The 16,672-nt window shown below is 45.9% G+C and overlaps 1 protein-coding gene across 1 annotated transcript in view; it reads left to right on the top strand.

The window, feature by feature from the left end:
- Positions 1-10,210: 10,210 nt before the first annotated feature.
- The window catches only part of FANCI (FA complementation group I), a 40,679-nt gene continuing 34,217 nt past the window's right edge, over positions 10,211-16,672 (top strand). The window contains exons 1-7 of the mRNA XM_063142669.1: positions 10,211-10,240; positions 10,705-10,835; positions 12,303-12,375; positions 12,863-12,993; positions 15,020-15,176; positions 15,267-15,324; positions 16,306-16,347. Coding sequence (XP_062998739.1) covers positions 10,752-10,835; positions 12,303-12,375; positions 12,863-12,993; positions 15,020-15,176; positions 15,267-15,324; positions 16,306-16,347 — 545 coding nt within the window. The 5' untranslated portion in view covers positions 10,211-10,240; positions 10,705-10,751. The remainder of the gene's footprint in view (positions 10,241-10,704; positions 10,836-12,302; positions 12,376-12,862; positions 12,994-15,019; positions 15,177-15,266; positions 15,325-16,305; positions 16,348-16,672) is intronic.

Genomic DNA, 16,672 nt, shown 5'->3' with positions numbered 1-16,672 from the left:
GCCTGCTTTCTAAGCCCATGGATGGGGTTCAGCCGCTTCGGAAGTCTTCGCTCCGCAAAAGCCTCCAAACAGAAGGCATTTCGTCATATCCACAAATGGACCGATCCAATTCTAATTGAAATGAAGGGAGGAAAACCCCTACTTGATTTAGGTTTGTTTGTGCTCAGTGGGCAAAGAATGCTGACTGATTGTTGAGGAGATAACCGAAAACTGGTCTGGGGTGGTGGATAGGGTGGCCAGGTGTCCTCTTTTACAGAGGATGGTCCTCAGTTTGAAAGGCTGCCCCGTATAGATAAAGGACTGTAAGAAACATCAACACTCAGCACCTGGACAGCAGACTGAATAGATAGGCACAAAAGTCACCTCATCACACAGTATGGTAAGATATACTGTATTTCTATTTAAATTGCAGTTGTTATTTCTAAATTTGCATATATGCATATAAATTAGTCAATGAAAATATGCAAATCACTGCCCTCTTTTGTTCTCTTTTTGGCATGCATTTACTCTCTCTTTTTTTTGGGGGGGGAATTCACAAATGGTCACTCTAGCTGGGGGGAGGGGCAGGGAGTGGAATAGAATGGAGTGGCTGGGTTCCTGAATAGTTCATGCTGCAACATTTTGTTGCAGGGCCCATGGGTGTGCACTCACAGCAATCTCAGTTCTCCGAGTGTCAGTCCGTCTCTAGCCAAAATGGCACCATGCACACATAAGAGGGAGCTACCATCAGGCTCAGGGGAACCCAGGGCCGGTGCTACCATAGAGGCCACTCAGGTGGCTGTCTAGGGCGCCATGCTCATGCGCGTTGGCTGTGAGCCAGCCTGGCCCGAGGATTCAGCCGGGCCTGGGCGGGCGAGATGGCGCCCCGTGCCAGTCGAAGCAAAGCCAGGGACGCTGGGGTGGGGGTGGGGTAGCTCCACATTCGGACTTCCAGAACGCGCCCGGGAGAGAGAGAGAGAGAATGTATGGGTGAATGGGGTGCATGGGGTCTTCTGAGTGAATGCATGTGTTCATGCGTGTGTTTGTTTGGAGTGAGTGATGCTGAGTGTGTGTGCGCGCGCATGTGTGTGAGTTAGGGGGATGATTTGCAGGTGATATTCTTATTAAATAATGCATTTTAGACCCATAGACGTTCCTTTCCAATTTGTTTGCTATAATTGGCATGACGTATTTCTTGCACTTTAAAATAAATGTAGCAGTTTCAAGTTTTGTGCTTCTTATTTTTTCCAGGAAACATATGTTCTTAAAAATCAAAGTTGGCATTTTTTTGGGGTGTGTGTGGGTGTGTGTGTGTGTGTGTGTGTGTGTGTGTGTGTGTGTGAAAGTAGCTCACCTTGCCTAGGGCTCAAAATAGTCTGGCACCGGCCCTGGGGGAACCCACGAGGTTTGCAGAAATAGAAAAACATATTAGTAAAAGTGTGTGTGTGTGGGGGGGGGGAATCAAAACAAAAACCTAAAGGGAAGAGGGGGTGCCCCATGACAGCCCCAATGAAAACTGAGGATGCTTAGTGGCCACACAGGATGCTGACTGAATGGGAGAGGGGACTGAAAACCAGGTGGGAGGGAGGAACAGGGTGTGATGAACCAGAGTACCCCATGCTGCAGCATTTTGTTGCAGCGCTAGCGTGTGAATGAGATTTGCTTGTGGAGAAGTTCCTGCTTCTTCCCCATTCAGAATGTAATTTATTCTCACTACTTCATTCCATCCATCCAAGGATGCTCGAGGTCAACAGGTGAATTTGGGGTTTCCGTCTGGTAGGGCAGCGAAGTAGCAGGCAGAGAACGGGACTCTGGCTTACTTGAGAGTAAAGGCCAAACTATACTTGACATGAGACACCCACGACTGGATCTCCTTACACCAATCTCCCACCATCCAGATATTTTAGATAACAATTCCCATCATCCCCTCCCCCACACCTCACCATTGATCTTGAGCATCCTTGGATGGATGGATGGAATTAAGATTAATTTCATACCGAATAGGGAGGGGAGGGGAACTCCTTGGAGAGCAAACCTCATCCTGAGGGCACTGCCTGTTTTGTTCTTACTACGAAGCAAGTCCTGTTAAACCTGGTGGGCCCGTACTTCTAAGTAAACATGCCTAGGAACGGGCTGGTAGTCTCCTTTCAGCCACAGAACACAGGCTGTGCCTACAGAACGTCCCAGGTTCAATCTTTGGCATCTCCAGGGAGGAGGTAATGGAAAGATACTTCTCGGCTTGAGAGTCCAAGAGAACCACCAGCTGTCAGCGTAGCCAATACTGGCCTACGTGGACCAATAGTCAGCCCTGGTAGAAGGCAGCTTGCTACGTGCTTCCACTGGGATGTAAAAATGTTAACCTTTGAATAGACTATGCCTGCTGTTCTTTGAAGGCAACAGTGGCTCTTCCAGGTTTTATTATTGATTGATTGATTACATTTATATCTCACCTTTTTTTCTCCAAGGAACCCATAATCCTCCTCCTCTCCGTTTTATCCTCATAACAATCCTCATAACAACAACCCTGAGAGGTAGGTTGGGCTGAGAGTCTGTGTCTGTGACAGTGGGTTTCCATGGCCGAGAGGGGACTAGAACTTGGATCTCCTGACTCCCAGCCCAACAGCTTAGCCACTACACCACACTGGATGTCCTGTGGACAAGACACCCTCAATTGGCACTTCCTCAGTGAGTCTACCTTCTCACCGCCTTGGTCACCAGCTGCCATTTCTCCTCATCATTGCCACACTTTGTTTGCTTGATAGCCAGTGGCAAGTAGGCAGCGGCATCTCCGGCTCCTCCTTCTCACCGTTGTCTGGGCCAGAGCGAGAGGCAGGTGAGCAAGTAGGTTGCAATGATACAGCCACTCCAGGGGGCTCTTATCAGTGGGCCCTCGGCAGGTGCCCGAACGTGCCTTGCCTCGACGCTGGCCCAGGAAGGCATATGAAACAAAGCTATGGTACCAATCATACCTCTAGCTGAGAGAAAGAGAGGCAGCAGAGCATACGGAATTTGACCTGGACAAAAGAGTTTCAGATACTCACCGGAGAAGCCGAAGAGTTGCGAGCGGCGCGGCGGCGTGCGACCCTGCAGAGTGGCGGCAACAAAGAGTCTCGACGCGGCGAAGAACCGAGAACGGCCGAAGTGGAAAAAGGGAGGAAACCCGGGCAAAAGCCTTTGTAGAGTCACCGGGTTGGGATTAGGCCATCACAAGGCAACGCTTGCGACAGCCTTTTAATTAGGTCAGCACAAACTGGGCGAGGGAACCCCATTAAAACATTACAAAAGGCAGACGAGGAGGAGGAGGGGGAGGGCGAGAGTGAGCGAGCCGGCGAGTGGCCTTGGCTCACAGAAGCGCATGGCGGGGGAGCGGACGGGATTCTGGGACCGATTAGCCAAGTATAAAAGCTTCTTATTGTCTAACTGGGCCACACTCATTAGTGTAACGTACGGGGTGGAAGGGAGGACTTTGGGGGAGGTGGCAGTGGGAGGGAGCAAACTGGGCCCATGGCTTCATCAAGGAGGGACTGGGGTTTAATGAAGGAGCACATGTTTGGCATGCCAGAGGTCCCAGCAGGGCTGGCGTCAAGAGTCGGCATGGCTGGGCACTTGCCAAGGGCCCAAACCCAGCGGGGGCCCACTGACATGAGCTCCATGGACCCGCTCCTTCTCTTCATCTTTGCAGCCGGTTTGTTCGCCCATCGCTCTGGCCCAGGCAAGGGTGATGGTGAGGAGGAGGAGGAAGAGGAGGAGGAGGAGCAGATGCTCCTGCCTCCTTGCTCACTGGCTCCGTTTCTACCAAGCAGGCCAGAAGTAACGGTGATGAGAAGGAGAATGAGGAGCAATTGCCAATGGTGGTGAGAAGGTAGATTCACTGAAGGAGAAGGCCCATTGAGGGTGTCTGGCCCAGGGGTCCGCAAAAACCAGGATGAGGTCAGTAAGGCAAAATAGACCACTGGTGTGCTGCAGAATAGATCTCAGGTGTGCAGGAGGTAGATCTCTGGGTGGTTTGCAATGGAGGATCAGCAAGGATATTGAGAGCCAGTGTGGTGTAGTGGCTAGAGTGTTGGTCTGGGAGTCGGGAGAACCAGGTTCTAGTCCCCACTCGGCCATGGAAACTCATTAGGTGACTTTGGGTGTCTGTTAGAGATACAGAAGTCCTGTTCTCCTTTTCAGTTGGTCACCCTACTTTATATTGGACTTGACCTGGACAGCCCTTCAAACAGAGGACAACTTCAAAACAGAGGACGTTCTCTGTAGAAGCAGACACATGGCCATCCTAGCAACCAACCCTCCTTAGGGGAGATTAGCTAAGCTGAAGACCACTTAGAGACAGTTGTGGCCACCAACACCTCTGCCTTGGTTTGGGTGGCCCAGCCTTCTCCAAGTTGGGGCCCTCCAGATGTTTGGACTGAAATGTCGAGTGTTCCTGACCATTTGGCCATGCTAGCTGGGGTTGCTGGTTGAGATGGCGCTCCCTCTGAAGAAGCAGGTACGTAGTTTGGGAGTACTCCTTGATCCATCATTGTCACTGGAAGCCCAGGTGGACTCTGTGGCACGGAGTACTTGAGGTCAGCTTTGGCTGATCTGCCAGCTACGGCCTTTCCTGGACAAGGACAACCTAGCCACAGTAGTGCATGCACTGGTAACTTCCCAATTAGAGTACTGCAATGCACTCTACGTGGGGCTGCCATTGAAGACGACGTGGAAATTGCAGCTAGTGCAAAATGCAGCAGCTAGACTGCTGGCAGGTACATCTTACAGAGCCCACATAACACCGGTTTTAAAGGAACTGCACTGGCTGCCTACACGCTTCCGGTCGGAATTCAAGGTGCTGGTAAAGCCCTAAACGGCTTGGGACCTCAATACTTGAGAGAGCGCCTCTCCTTATATCTGCTTGCCCGAGACCTTAGATCTGTTGGAGGAGCCCTTCTCCGCATCCCACCAATGCAACATATACGCTATGATGGAAGAAGGGAGAGGGCTTTCTCTCTGGTGGCACCCCGAGTGTGGAATGCCCTCCCCTTGGAGGCCCGATTGGCAACAACATTGATTGCATTTCGACGCCAAGTAAAAACATGGCTTTTTAACAAAGCCTTTGATGGTTAAACTCACTGGCACATTGCTTTAACTGCATCTATTGCTTTTAAATTATATATTGTTTTAACTTGGATTATGGTTTAATTTGTTTTTAACTGTGTATATTTATTGTTTTATACTGTATGTTTTTATCTGTACGCCGCCCTGAGATCTTAGTCATATAGGGTAGGATATAAATATTTTAAATAAATAAATTAATTAAAGACCCAAACATCTGGAGGGCACCAGGTTGGGGAAGGTGGATTAAGAAACTCCCACTCCAAAGAGGGCTTCTATGGGGCACGCTGAGAAAGCAGGTGGATGCTGCAAGCATGAGGGGGACTTACGCAAATCTTACAGCTCTGAGATTTAAGGGTTTTGTGTTCCATGTCGCCGGAAGTGTGGATGGAAATGTGTTCCTACTGTGAGGGGTTAGAGCAGGTTGGGGAAGAAGGAGAGAGAGAGAGGATTGTTGATGGAGTTGTGTGAGGAAAGAAGGAGTGGGGTTCAGCCAAGAGCCACCTCTTTCTTCCTTCATTTTTTTTTATACTTCAGATTTAGCATCTAGGGATTTGAAACTTTTCATGAATGACACCAGTGTGTGGCCCTCACAAAGCAGCCACAGGGTTGGAACCAGATTTAGTCACACTAAGTTAAGTTAGCCAGTTATAGTTGCGTGTCCTGCCTGAAGGGGTTAGAAGGCAATGAAATCCCAAAAAGTACAGTACATGACCGTTCAATCGGGAAAACATTTCATGCAATGGACAAAGCGGACTCTAAGCTTATGCAATAGTAATATTTATTTAATTAATTTATTACATTTTTTATACCGTCCAATAGCCGAAGCTCTCTCGGCGGTTCACAAAAATTAAAACTAGGAAAAGCACAACAACACAGCTGAGGCAGATTCTGCACTACTGCTTATAACAGTTTGTAAGGGTTATGACAACTGTTCAGGCCCAGGACACATTACATATACCGTTTTCATACCGTTTTAAAAGTGTTATATCCTGCTTGGTGTAGATTGGGCCCAACAGTCTAAAAACACAAATACAAAATACAATATAAAAAGCACAACCAGGATACAGCCACACAGTAGAAATTGATATAGATTAAAATACGGAATTAAAACAGCAAAGTTTAAATTTAAGTTGATGGTGCTATATAAATAAATAATAATAATAATAATAAAATACTGAGAAAATTTAAAAAAAGGTCTTCAGCTGGCGACGGAAGGAATACAGCTCAGGCGCCAGGTGAACCTCTCTGTAAGTCTTTAAGCTATCACGTGATTAGTTGTTGTTGTTCTAAGCAATTGACACTCATTGTAGAAAGAGGCCTGGTATATTAGATCCGTACCTGAGTAAGCACAGGAATTACCAAGAAGAAGAAGAAGAAGTTAATGAGTAATAATACTTGATAATAACAATTATTATTATTATTATTATTTATTTATATAGCACCATCAATGTACATGGTGCTGTACAGAGTAAAACAGTAAATAGCAAGACCCTGCCGCATAGGCTTACAATCTAATAAAATCATAGTAAAACAATAAGGAGGGGAAGAGAATGCCAGCAGGCACAGGGTAGGGTAAAACTAACAGTATAAAGTCCGCACAACATCAAGTTTTAAAAGCTTTAGGAAAAAGAAAAGTTTTTAGTTGAGCTTTAAAAGCTGCGATTGAACTTGTAGTTCTCAAATGTTCTGGAAGAGCGTTCCAGGCGAAAGGGGCAGCAGAAGAAAATGGACGAAGCCGAGCAAGGGAAGTAGAGGCCCTTGGGCAGGCGAGAAACATGGCAACAGAGGAGCGAAGAGCACGAGCGGGGCAATAGTGTGAGATGAGAGAGGAAAGATAGGAAGGAGCTAGACAGTGAAAAGCTTTGAAGGTTAACAGGAGAAGTTTATATTGGATTCTGGAGTGAATTGGAAGCCAATGAAGAGATTTCAGAAGCGGAGTAACATGGTCAGAGCGGCGAGCCAGGAAGATGATCTTAGCGGCAGAGTGGTGGACGGAAACCAACGGACTGATGTGAGAAGAAGGAAGGAAGAACAACAACCAGTGAGAACTGCAACAGAATGTTGCAGTGTAGAATGCTCCCTGATCAGAATTTCCAACCACTCCACTCCATTCCTCCCAACCTGATTCCTCCCCCCCCCCCCCCCAGTCAGTCAGCATTGTGGCTGCTGAACACACTCAGTCCTCATTGGGCTGTTTTGGGGGTTCCTGAAAGATTTTTTTTTGTTCTTCTGCAAACTTTGCTGTTCCTCCAGTCCTGCAGATAACTTTCTCTCTTGTACTTGGGTGGTACTGCTTTGGCTACATGAGCAGGCACTCACAGTCCAATTGTCAGAAATACAGGGAAGGATAATAATGATATTCTTGACAAGTAAGGCCAAGTGCTACAGTTGCCTTCTTATTGACCTGTTTCACACAACACGGCAAGCCAGAGTATGGGTTAAGTGCGGGTTGTTATTGGATCATGGGTTGTTGTGTTGTATAAACCCAGCTGTCCTAACAAACCATGGTTTGTTAACGACAAACAACCTACTGTTCACAACCCAACAACAGACCATGGGCTTCCTTAGTAGGTTGTTTGTGGTTAACCATGGTTTGTCAGGGCGGCTGCATTCACATAACACAACAACCCACCATTTATTGACAACCCACACTCGACCCGTACTCTGGCTTGTCGTGTTGTGGAAACACAGCCTGTGGCTTCTATTCTCCCACACTGAGTTTGCTTCCCATCGCTAAACAGCTTGGTTTTTTTTGGAACGCTTCAAAACTAAGCTGTGTGTTTGCAACAGTGAGGCCACACAGGTTAATCCCTTCTTCCTAAATGCAGGTCAAAATCCTCTGATGGAACAAAGGCTTCCCCTTGTTGCTGGGTGCTTATGGGGCTTGCACAGAATTATCCAAGCCACATGTGTGATCAAAGATCCAGGAGAGAAATGGAAAACCTGCACAGGGAAATAATAATAATGGTCGTTTCCTGGCTGCTGTTGAATGGGCTCTCTGTTTGAACTCATAGTAGTGAAGAAAAGTCACTAGGGGGTTAAATTGGAATAAATGTTATGTAAATAGCATGCCTAATGATTGGATTGTTCTGCAGAATGAGGTTGGATGAGGTCAAGGCAACAGCAGCCCTGGGAAGGATTTCTGTGACCTTGCTGATATAAGGTTGGCTGTTTCTGCATCACACACCCTGCCCCCCAAAATAAAGGCATTACCAAAAAAGAGGACAAAAGAAGATTCAGATTTGCATACATTTGGAATGTGCCAATGTATGGGCATAGATGCAAATTTTGAAAGAATGATGATCATTTACATAGGAAGCCAGATTCTTGCTGGACAACAGGAACTTCCTGACTGCTAGAACAGTAGGGCAATGGAACCAATGACCTTGGGAGGTGGTGGGCTCTCCCACCCTAGAGGCTTTCAAGAGGCAGTTGGACCACCATAGGTCAGGGATGCTTTAAGGTGGATTCCTGCATTGAGCAGGGTGTTGGACTTGATGGCCTTATAGGCCCCTTCCAACTCTTATTATTCTGTGATAGAAATACAGTCCCTATCACCACAGTGTGGAAGACCTGTGTGCCTGCCTGACAGGTGATTCCTGTTGATGGGCAACTTCAAGCTCCCGGGTTAGAGCAGAATTTAAAACCAGAATTGGACTGGGCAGCCCTTCAGACAATTGTGGCTCTCCTAGAGATGTAAAATTTCCAGAAATTTTGAAGCAATGGAGGGGGGGGGATGTTTTCCCCCCAGGCCTTCACATCTCTAGGCCTTCCAGATGTTTTGGCCTACATCAGCCTTAATCAACACAGCTGATGGTGAGGGATCATGGGAATTGTAAGCCAAAACATCTGGAGGGCCACAAGTTGCCCTCCAGATGCGTTCAAAGAGAGTCTTTTCCTCTGACAGCCTTGGGACGAACTGTCCTCTGTAAAGTAGGAGATGCGGCCACTCTATGCTGTTATGGATGGCTTTCAAGATGGAAAAGTTGGATGGCGTGGCAAGGCAGGGGAAACATGGCAGAAGACCCTATATTAACCTAGCAGTTCCCTTATTTTGCTGGATCTTATCCCCAGTAAATCACAGCCCCTATGTTGTCCTTGGTTTTGCCTTTTGGGGATGCCTTGCTAAAATGATGTTAATGTGACTTACCGTGTTTATTTTTCAGGTTTCCACTCTAGGGTCTCTAAAAATTATACTGTAAATGTGGGGATGGGGGATGTCAATGCATCTTCTTGTAACAGGTGCACTTGCATCTAAACTGGAATTTAGGTGGTGCATAGTTGCAGGCTGGGGCATTGTAGCACTCCCTCCTCCCTCCCCCTGTCTAATTGCACCCTAAAAAATATTAAGTATGCACTTTAGTTATTTATTTATTACATTTCTGTAGCGCCCAATAGCTGAAGCTTTCCGGGCGGTTCACAACAATTAAATCCATGAAATACAACTTGATAAGCCATAATATAAAAAAATGTAAAGGACAGTATAGAAATATGTACAACATAACCCATGAAATGGGCGTCGAAGTGACTCACTGCAGTTTAGAAATTGCAGTGCAAGAAAGCTTATGCCGGCATTTCCCAGATGTGTCGGACCACAACAACTCCCATTATCCCCAGCCACCAAGGGGAGTGTCTGCTGGCTATGGATGATGGGAGTTGTAGTCCCACACGTCTGGAGAGACACCAGGTTGAGGGGGGCTATTTTATGCTCTATAATAAATGCGTTAGTGTTTAAAGATGGAGCAGCAGAGGCTGGTGGCTCCGATTTTTGTGGGGCTCGGATTCCTCTGTGGGTTTCGCTCAGAACCAGCCAGAACTCTCAAAGAGTGATCCAAGATGTTGGACCCAATCCCACAGAAATATTGAAGAGGTGACAATAAACACCGCTTTTTTTGGAGGAGAGTCGGACTCGAACCCACGATCTTCCGGCTCCCGCGCCATGCGCCCGGAGTTTCATCCGGGTACTTTCCGCGACGTGAGGAAAGGGAACCGGAGATGTCAAAGGGCCGCGACGTGGACGCGGCGCGTCGGTCGCCTATGGCAACGGAAGTAAGCTTGCGGGGGCGGGCCCTGTCGCCCTGGGTAACGCCTGCGAAGTTCCGGGCGGGAGATTCGGTTTCCGGGAGGGTTTGGAAGGAAGGGGAGAAGAGCGAAGAGGCCTGAGGTAAAGCAAGGCGGAAGGGTCCGCGCTGGCAAGCGGCGGGTAGGCCGGCCAGAGCAGGAGCCAATAGGGCGAGAGGTCATTGGGGGGTGGGAGAGCTCACGGGGCCACGACCCAATAGGGCGAGAGGTCATTGGGGGGTGGGAGAGCTCACGGGGCCACGACCCAATAGGGCGAGAGGTCATTGGGGGGTGGGAGAGCTCACGGGGCCACGACCCAATAGGGCGAGAGGTCATTGGGGGGTGGGAGAGCTCACGGGGCCACGACCCAATAGGGCGAGAGGTCATTGGGGGGTGGGAGAGCTCACGGGGCCACGACCCAATAGGGCGAGAGGTCATTGGGGGGTGGGAGAGCTCACGGGGCCACGACCCAATAGGGCGAGAGGTCACTGGCTGTTAGAGCAGCGACCTGAGACTCCTTTATTTCTATAAAAATACAATATTTATTTATTTTTGCTAATTTTGCAGCCCACAGTGAAATACAACGCAAAGTTCTTTCTGCCAACCCGGTTACGATGGACCAGAAAATCCTGGTTTTAGCAGCAGATGAAAAATCGGAGCGACTTCAGTTATGCCTGCAAAACGCGAAAGAAAATGAGGTGAACAACGGGTGTGATTCTCCAGAGCATTTCAGTACCGGGGTGGGGGACGGACAGCCCCTCCATAAGGGCTCGATTGCAGACCCTAACCCTGGAAGCTATATAATAATAATAATAATAATAATAATAATAATAATAATAATAATAAAATATTTCTTACCCGCCTCTCCCTTTGGATCGAGGCGGGGAACAACATTAGAACAGGAATCAATACATCTTAAAAAAATCATGATTTAACATTGATCTGGATAGGCCTGCCGGAAAAGGCTAGTCTTTAAAGCTGCCTTAAAATCACAAAAATAGTTAATTTTACGAATCTCCTCCGGCAGGCCGTTCCACAATCTGGGGGCGACAGAAGAAAAGGTCCTCTGGGAAACTGATGTCAGCCTAGTTTTAGCTGACTGAAGAAAGTTCACCCCAGAGGACCTGAGTGTGCGGGGCGGACTGTATGGGAGAAGGCGATCCCGCAGGTAACCTGGACCCAAACCATTTAGGGCTTTAAAGGTAATGACCAACACTTTGTACTTTGCCTGGAAACTAATTGGCAGCCAGTGGAGTGATTTTAATGTTGGGGTAATATGCTCACCCCTAGGTGTACCGGTGACCAACCTGGCTGCCATATTTTGAACTAGTTGAAGTTTCCGAACTAGGTACAATGGTAGCCCTATGTAGAGCGCATTGCAGAAGTCAAGCCTTGAGGTTACCAGCGCGTGCACTACTGTCTTTAGGTCTTCTGACTCTAAGAAGGGGCGCAGCTGGCGTAATAGTAATATATTGGGTTCCCCCCCCCCCACCCCGAACACAATGGGCTAGTAAATACTTTTGTGGGCTAGTAAATATTTTTGTGGATCTATTTGCAGGACTGCCTTAAAGAGAGGCTAAATTTCTGTGTTTAATGTCACTGTTTTTTATTTATTTATTTATTACATTTTTATACCGCCCAACAGCCGAAGCTCTCTGGGCGGTTCACAGAAATTAAAACCATGAAGAGCATAATAAAACAACAGTCTAAAAACACAAATACAAAATGCAATATAAAAAGCACAGCCAGGATAAAACCACACAGCAGAAATTGATATAGATGAAAATACGGAATTAAAACTGCAAAGTATTTTTTTCACCTTTGTAAACCGTACAGAGAGCTTCGGCTATGGGCTGGTATATAAATGTAATAAATAATAATAATAATAATTTAGGGTGCAGTCATACGCATGTTTAGACAGAAAAAAGTGCAGGCTGAGGAATGCTGGGAGTTATAGGACTTTTTTTTCTGTCCAGACATGCATTGGATGACAACCTTTAAGGTTTTTTTCTGGACAGAAAAAAAAGTCCTATAACTCCCAGCATTCCTCAGCCTGCACTTTTTTCTGCATGGAAATCAGTATCTAGTACATACTGTTTCCATGAAAATCAAGTATAAAAGTCTAAAATGATGACAAATGACAAATTCTTTTCTTCTTGCTACAGTTGAGTGAGCTGGTTACGAAGCATGCTCTGAGGGGGAAGGAAATCAGTGCTCTTCTGAGAGGGATCTTCAAAGGTACCAGGCACAGTTCAGAGACTGATCTCTGAACTGTTTGTCCTTAGATTTTTGACCCAATAGCTTGTATAACTGTTGTGCATCTGAGACTAGTATCTTAAACAAAGTTTCAAGACAGTATTTTGAGGGGAGGGGAGGGGATTTCAGGTAAAATCCTTCTGTCTCTTGAACTAATCCTAGCAGTTGGGTTTCCTGATCTTAGTATCACCTGAATGTGCTAGCATCAATTCATTTCTTGTGGACAGCTTATATTTTTTGGCCAACAGATAGAAAATGTGTACCAGTTAAGGGGGCCTTTTAATTCGGCCCATTTCTGTTGGTAAAGGAATGTGCAATATTTTGAGTTGCATAGAATGTCGTTGTTGTTTAAACTGCACAAGTGCCTGTGAGTAAGGGCTCAAGAACAATATTGCCAAAGACCTGGCTTAAAATGTTTATCCAAGCACTTTACGTCGTTGTTTTGGTTTCTGCCTGTTGTCCATACTAGGCTCTCCCTGCTCCCAACAAAGTGGTGTTGTTAGGAGGATCAGTGTTTACAAGCATTGTATCCAGTTGGTGGAATCAGGGGACCTGCATGTGGAAATCGCATCTGAGATTATAAGGCTGCTAATGTTAGAGGTAGGAATGGATTTATTCAGATTAGCTTCTCCAGATGGTTCCCTTTCAATTCTAAGGTTCAGGCTTATATTCTTGAATTGGCCAGCATGTAAATAATACGCTGCTCATCTCCTATGTAGCCTCATCCTCTGCATGTCTATGTATTGCAGAACATGCGTGCTATTTAATGGGATGTACTTTGGCCTTTGACAGCAGCTCAGTACACTGAACATTAGTGTATCTCTATGCTAGCAAAAAAATGAGCACTTGATTAATTTCTGTGTGTGTTTCTGCTTTTATTATTATTGTTAATGCACCAGATCTTTCCATAAGCTGATATGGGATGTAGGTATGCTGCATTCATCAGTATTCCTACTAATGTAGAAAATAAACAGATACCAGATTGCATAGAAGTCTCCCTCATGTCCTTTGTCATTCCTTAAGGAATGTACATATAAGGTAAGTTTTTCCATGAGTGCAATTGACCATAGCTTGTTCCTCCATTGTGTAATAGACAAAGGGTTTTGATTTCTCCAATTTTGTGCAATAATTAGCCTTGCTGCTAAACAACAAAAACTAATCAGGTCTTTACTCTGTAGCAATTTGTCAATATCTGTAAATAAGGACAAAAGACCCAGAGAGGGAGATAGTTCTAGTGATTGGTTAGTAATTATCTCTATTTCAGTGAAAACTTTGTGCCCAAACTCATAGACTCGGGGGCAATGCCACCACATACCAATATAAGAACCCCTGCCTTCACCACAGCGGCAGCAATTATCTGGGGCATTCCTATCAGTATGGCTTAGTTTACAGGGGTTAAATTCCAAATATTCACAAGTTTGAGATTGTGCTCCCTTAGTTTAGCAGACAAAGAATACATTGGAGGTGTTTTCCACATTCTCTTAAAACTATTGGCTTCTAGCGTGACACCTGCGTCTTTTCCCCAGACCTCTTTTATACCAAGAGAAAGAAGAAACATCCCCGAAATCAGAATATTAAACATTTGCAGCTAAGCCTTTTAAGCCGGTTTCTGTTTTTAATATCAATTCCTCAAAGGGAAAAAGCTCCCCGATCCCCTGTTCCAACATCTGTTTCTGTGCTGAGAAGTGTACCACTTGGCCTATTTGAAACCAGGTGCATCTGATTTTAAAGGCATAGGAGCAGAGCCGTAGAAAACATTTGATAGCCCTATAAGGTTGGCAATGCATGTGTGCTTATGTGCATATTGACAATTCTCAAGATAGTGTGTACACTATGGTAGTTTCAGCATTCAGAGAGGGAGGAAGCAGCAGCCAGGCACCTCTCCACCGTGCCTGGGTCCAGCTCCAGCTGAGAGCCCCCTCCCGCCTGCTACCAACTGTCTCTGGAGAGGCCACCAGTGAGGGAGGAAGCAGCAGCCAGGCACCTCTCCACCGTGCCTGGGTCCAGCTCCAGCTGAGAGCCCCCTCCCTCCTGCTGTCAACTGTAACTGCTGAACTTTCCAGCTAAGATTGTAGTGCCTGAATTTGCTTTTCTTTTCCCCCTCCTCCTCCTCCCTCCCAATCCCCTTTCCTTTTGTGTCATGTCTTTTAGATTGTAAGCCTGTGGGCAGGGACTGTCAAGAAATACTTTTGTAAGCCGCCGTGAGAGCCTTTTTTGGCTGAATGGCAGCATAAAAATCCTTAAATAAATAAAAAATCCTTAAATAAATTCCAGATCTTAAGCTTCTTACTGTCTGATGTGATGGGACTGGGCTACAGAAGGGAAGCAGATTCTGGTATTAACAAGAGGACCAAGGGCCACTTTGGAGGCTGCAGCCCCCTGCTTCCCAGGAATAACATCAAGCCAAAGGGGTGACTAGCCTACAGCAAATAAATAATACCTGTGAGAATGGTACTTCCCATGTTCTCCTAGGGAAAGCCATTCCAGCACGCAGATGCAACAGCTATTTTCAAAGCAATTTTCAGTGACATCTGTTCATTTCCCCTTTTTGTTGCTGCTGTTCTTTGCCTCGATGTCTATTCTCATATCTTGATACGTCTTCCGTATCTCGTTCCCCATTTCTCAGGCTCATGAACTGCCAGGCCCTGCATTGGTTGACTTGGCTACTTTCTTTGTTGAAGCTATCAAAGGAGGCAGCCTGCTTAGTGGTAAATCCTTGGAGCTCTTTCCTACGGTTCTGACTGCACTGGCTACATGTAAAGAAGCTCTGGTTTATGGTACAGGTAAGTCCTTTACTCTTTCTCTTCCTTTGACCAGCAGCATATCCTAAATGCCCTTGTATTGTGTGCTTTTTATCTCTGTCCCCTTTTCAGGTGAGCTGAGTGGAGAAGAATTTAAGAAACAGCTGATCAATACACTTTGCTCCAGCAGGTAAGCATTGAGTTCTGTTGCTTTATTTATTTACAATATTTATATACTGCTCCCCATTGAAAATTCCGGAGCGGTGTACAAGATAAAATGAAAATAAAAACAGAATAAAACACTTAAAACAGATTTTAAAAGAAGCAAATACAGTGACTCATGGCGGGACATTAAGGAAAGGCTTCCTGGAATAATGATGTTTACATGAGGCGCCGAAAGGAGTACAAAGTTGGTGCCTGCCTGACCTCCAGAGGCAGGAAATTCCACAGGCCACCACGCTGAAGGCTCTTCCCCTGGTGGACTTTATGCAGAATTCACCAGTTTCAAGCAATTTTTTTTAAATCAAATGTCTTAATGGGCATCCCCATGTGGAGCTCTAGGATAAATGTATCTTGGTAAAACAGATTTCTAAGATAAACTAATGAAGCAAAAGAATGTATAAACAAGATATATCTTTTCTTCCTTGCTGGAAAGAACTTAAGGGTATAATTGTTGTTTTACTGTATTTATTCTTTGATTCTCCCCACTGGTTGTGCTACTGGATACTGCAGTCTTTATCACAATACTCTCAAGACAGGTTTCTCCCCAAATTTGCTAGACCCCAAATGCCTTCTTGGGAGCCAGGATGGCTCCTTGCACACAGATCCTTGGCTCAGCACTGAACACAGTGCCTCTGGGTGCAGCTTGCATGCTCTAGTTTAAATTTACAACTTTCCTCTTCGTATATCACTTTGCCCTAAAAAATGCTATTAAATACTTTGAATTATTTCAGACAAAATCATGTTGAATTCTGTTAGCTTAAGCTTTTGTGGACCAAGAACTCACTTCATAAGATGTACAAAAGCATCATATGTTTGTTAAGTCTTCAAAGTTTTACAATACTCTGTTTTTGCTGCAACAAGACGAACACAGTTTACTCCTCTGCAAGCATTTTCTATTGGCGATTTACTTTCTATTTTCAGACTGTCTGACTGTTTTTTATTTGGGCAGGTGGAGTCATCAATATGTGATTCATCTCACCTCCATGTTCAGGTAACTGCCTAACCTCTACCATTTATTTATAGTGGTGGCCTTTACATCTTTTACTGAGTCAACTAGTGGAGGCAGGGTCAGCTTTCCCCAACCTGGTGCCCTCCAGATGTGTTGGGCTACAACTCCAACCAGCATGACTAGGGATGATGGGAGTTCAAATCATAGAATAGTAGAGTTGGAAGGGGCCTACAAGGCCATTGAGACCAACCCCTTGCTCAATGCAGGAATCCACCTTAAAGCATCCCTGAAAAGTGGTTGTCCAGCTGCCTCTTGAAGGCCTCTAGTGTGGGAGAGCCCACAACCTCCCTAGGTAACTGGTTCCATT

Source organism: Elgaria multicarinata, chromosome 16 (genome assembly GCF_023053635.1).
Source record: "Elgaria multicarinata webbii isolate HBS135686 ecotype San Diego chromosome 16, rElgMul1.1.pri, whole genome shotgun sequence".
In the NCBI taxonomy this organism is placed as follows: Eukaryota; Metazoa; Chordata; class Lepidosauria; order Squamata; family Anguidae; genus Elgaria; species Elgaria multicarinata.
The sequence above is the reverse complement of the archived record's forward strand: the minus strand, read 5'-3'. Positions and strand labels throughout refer to the sequence as shown.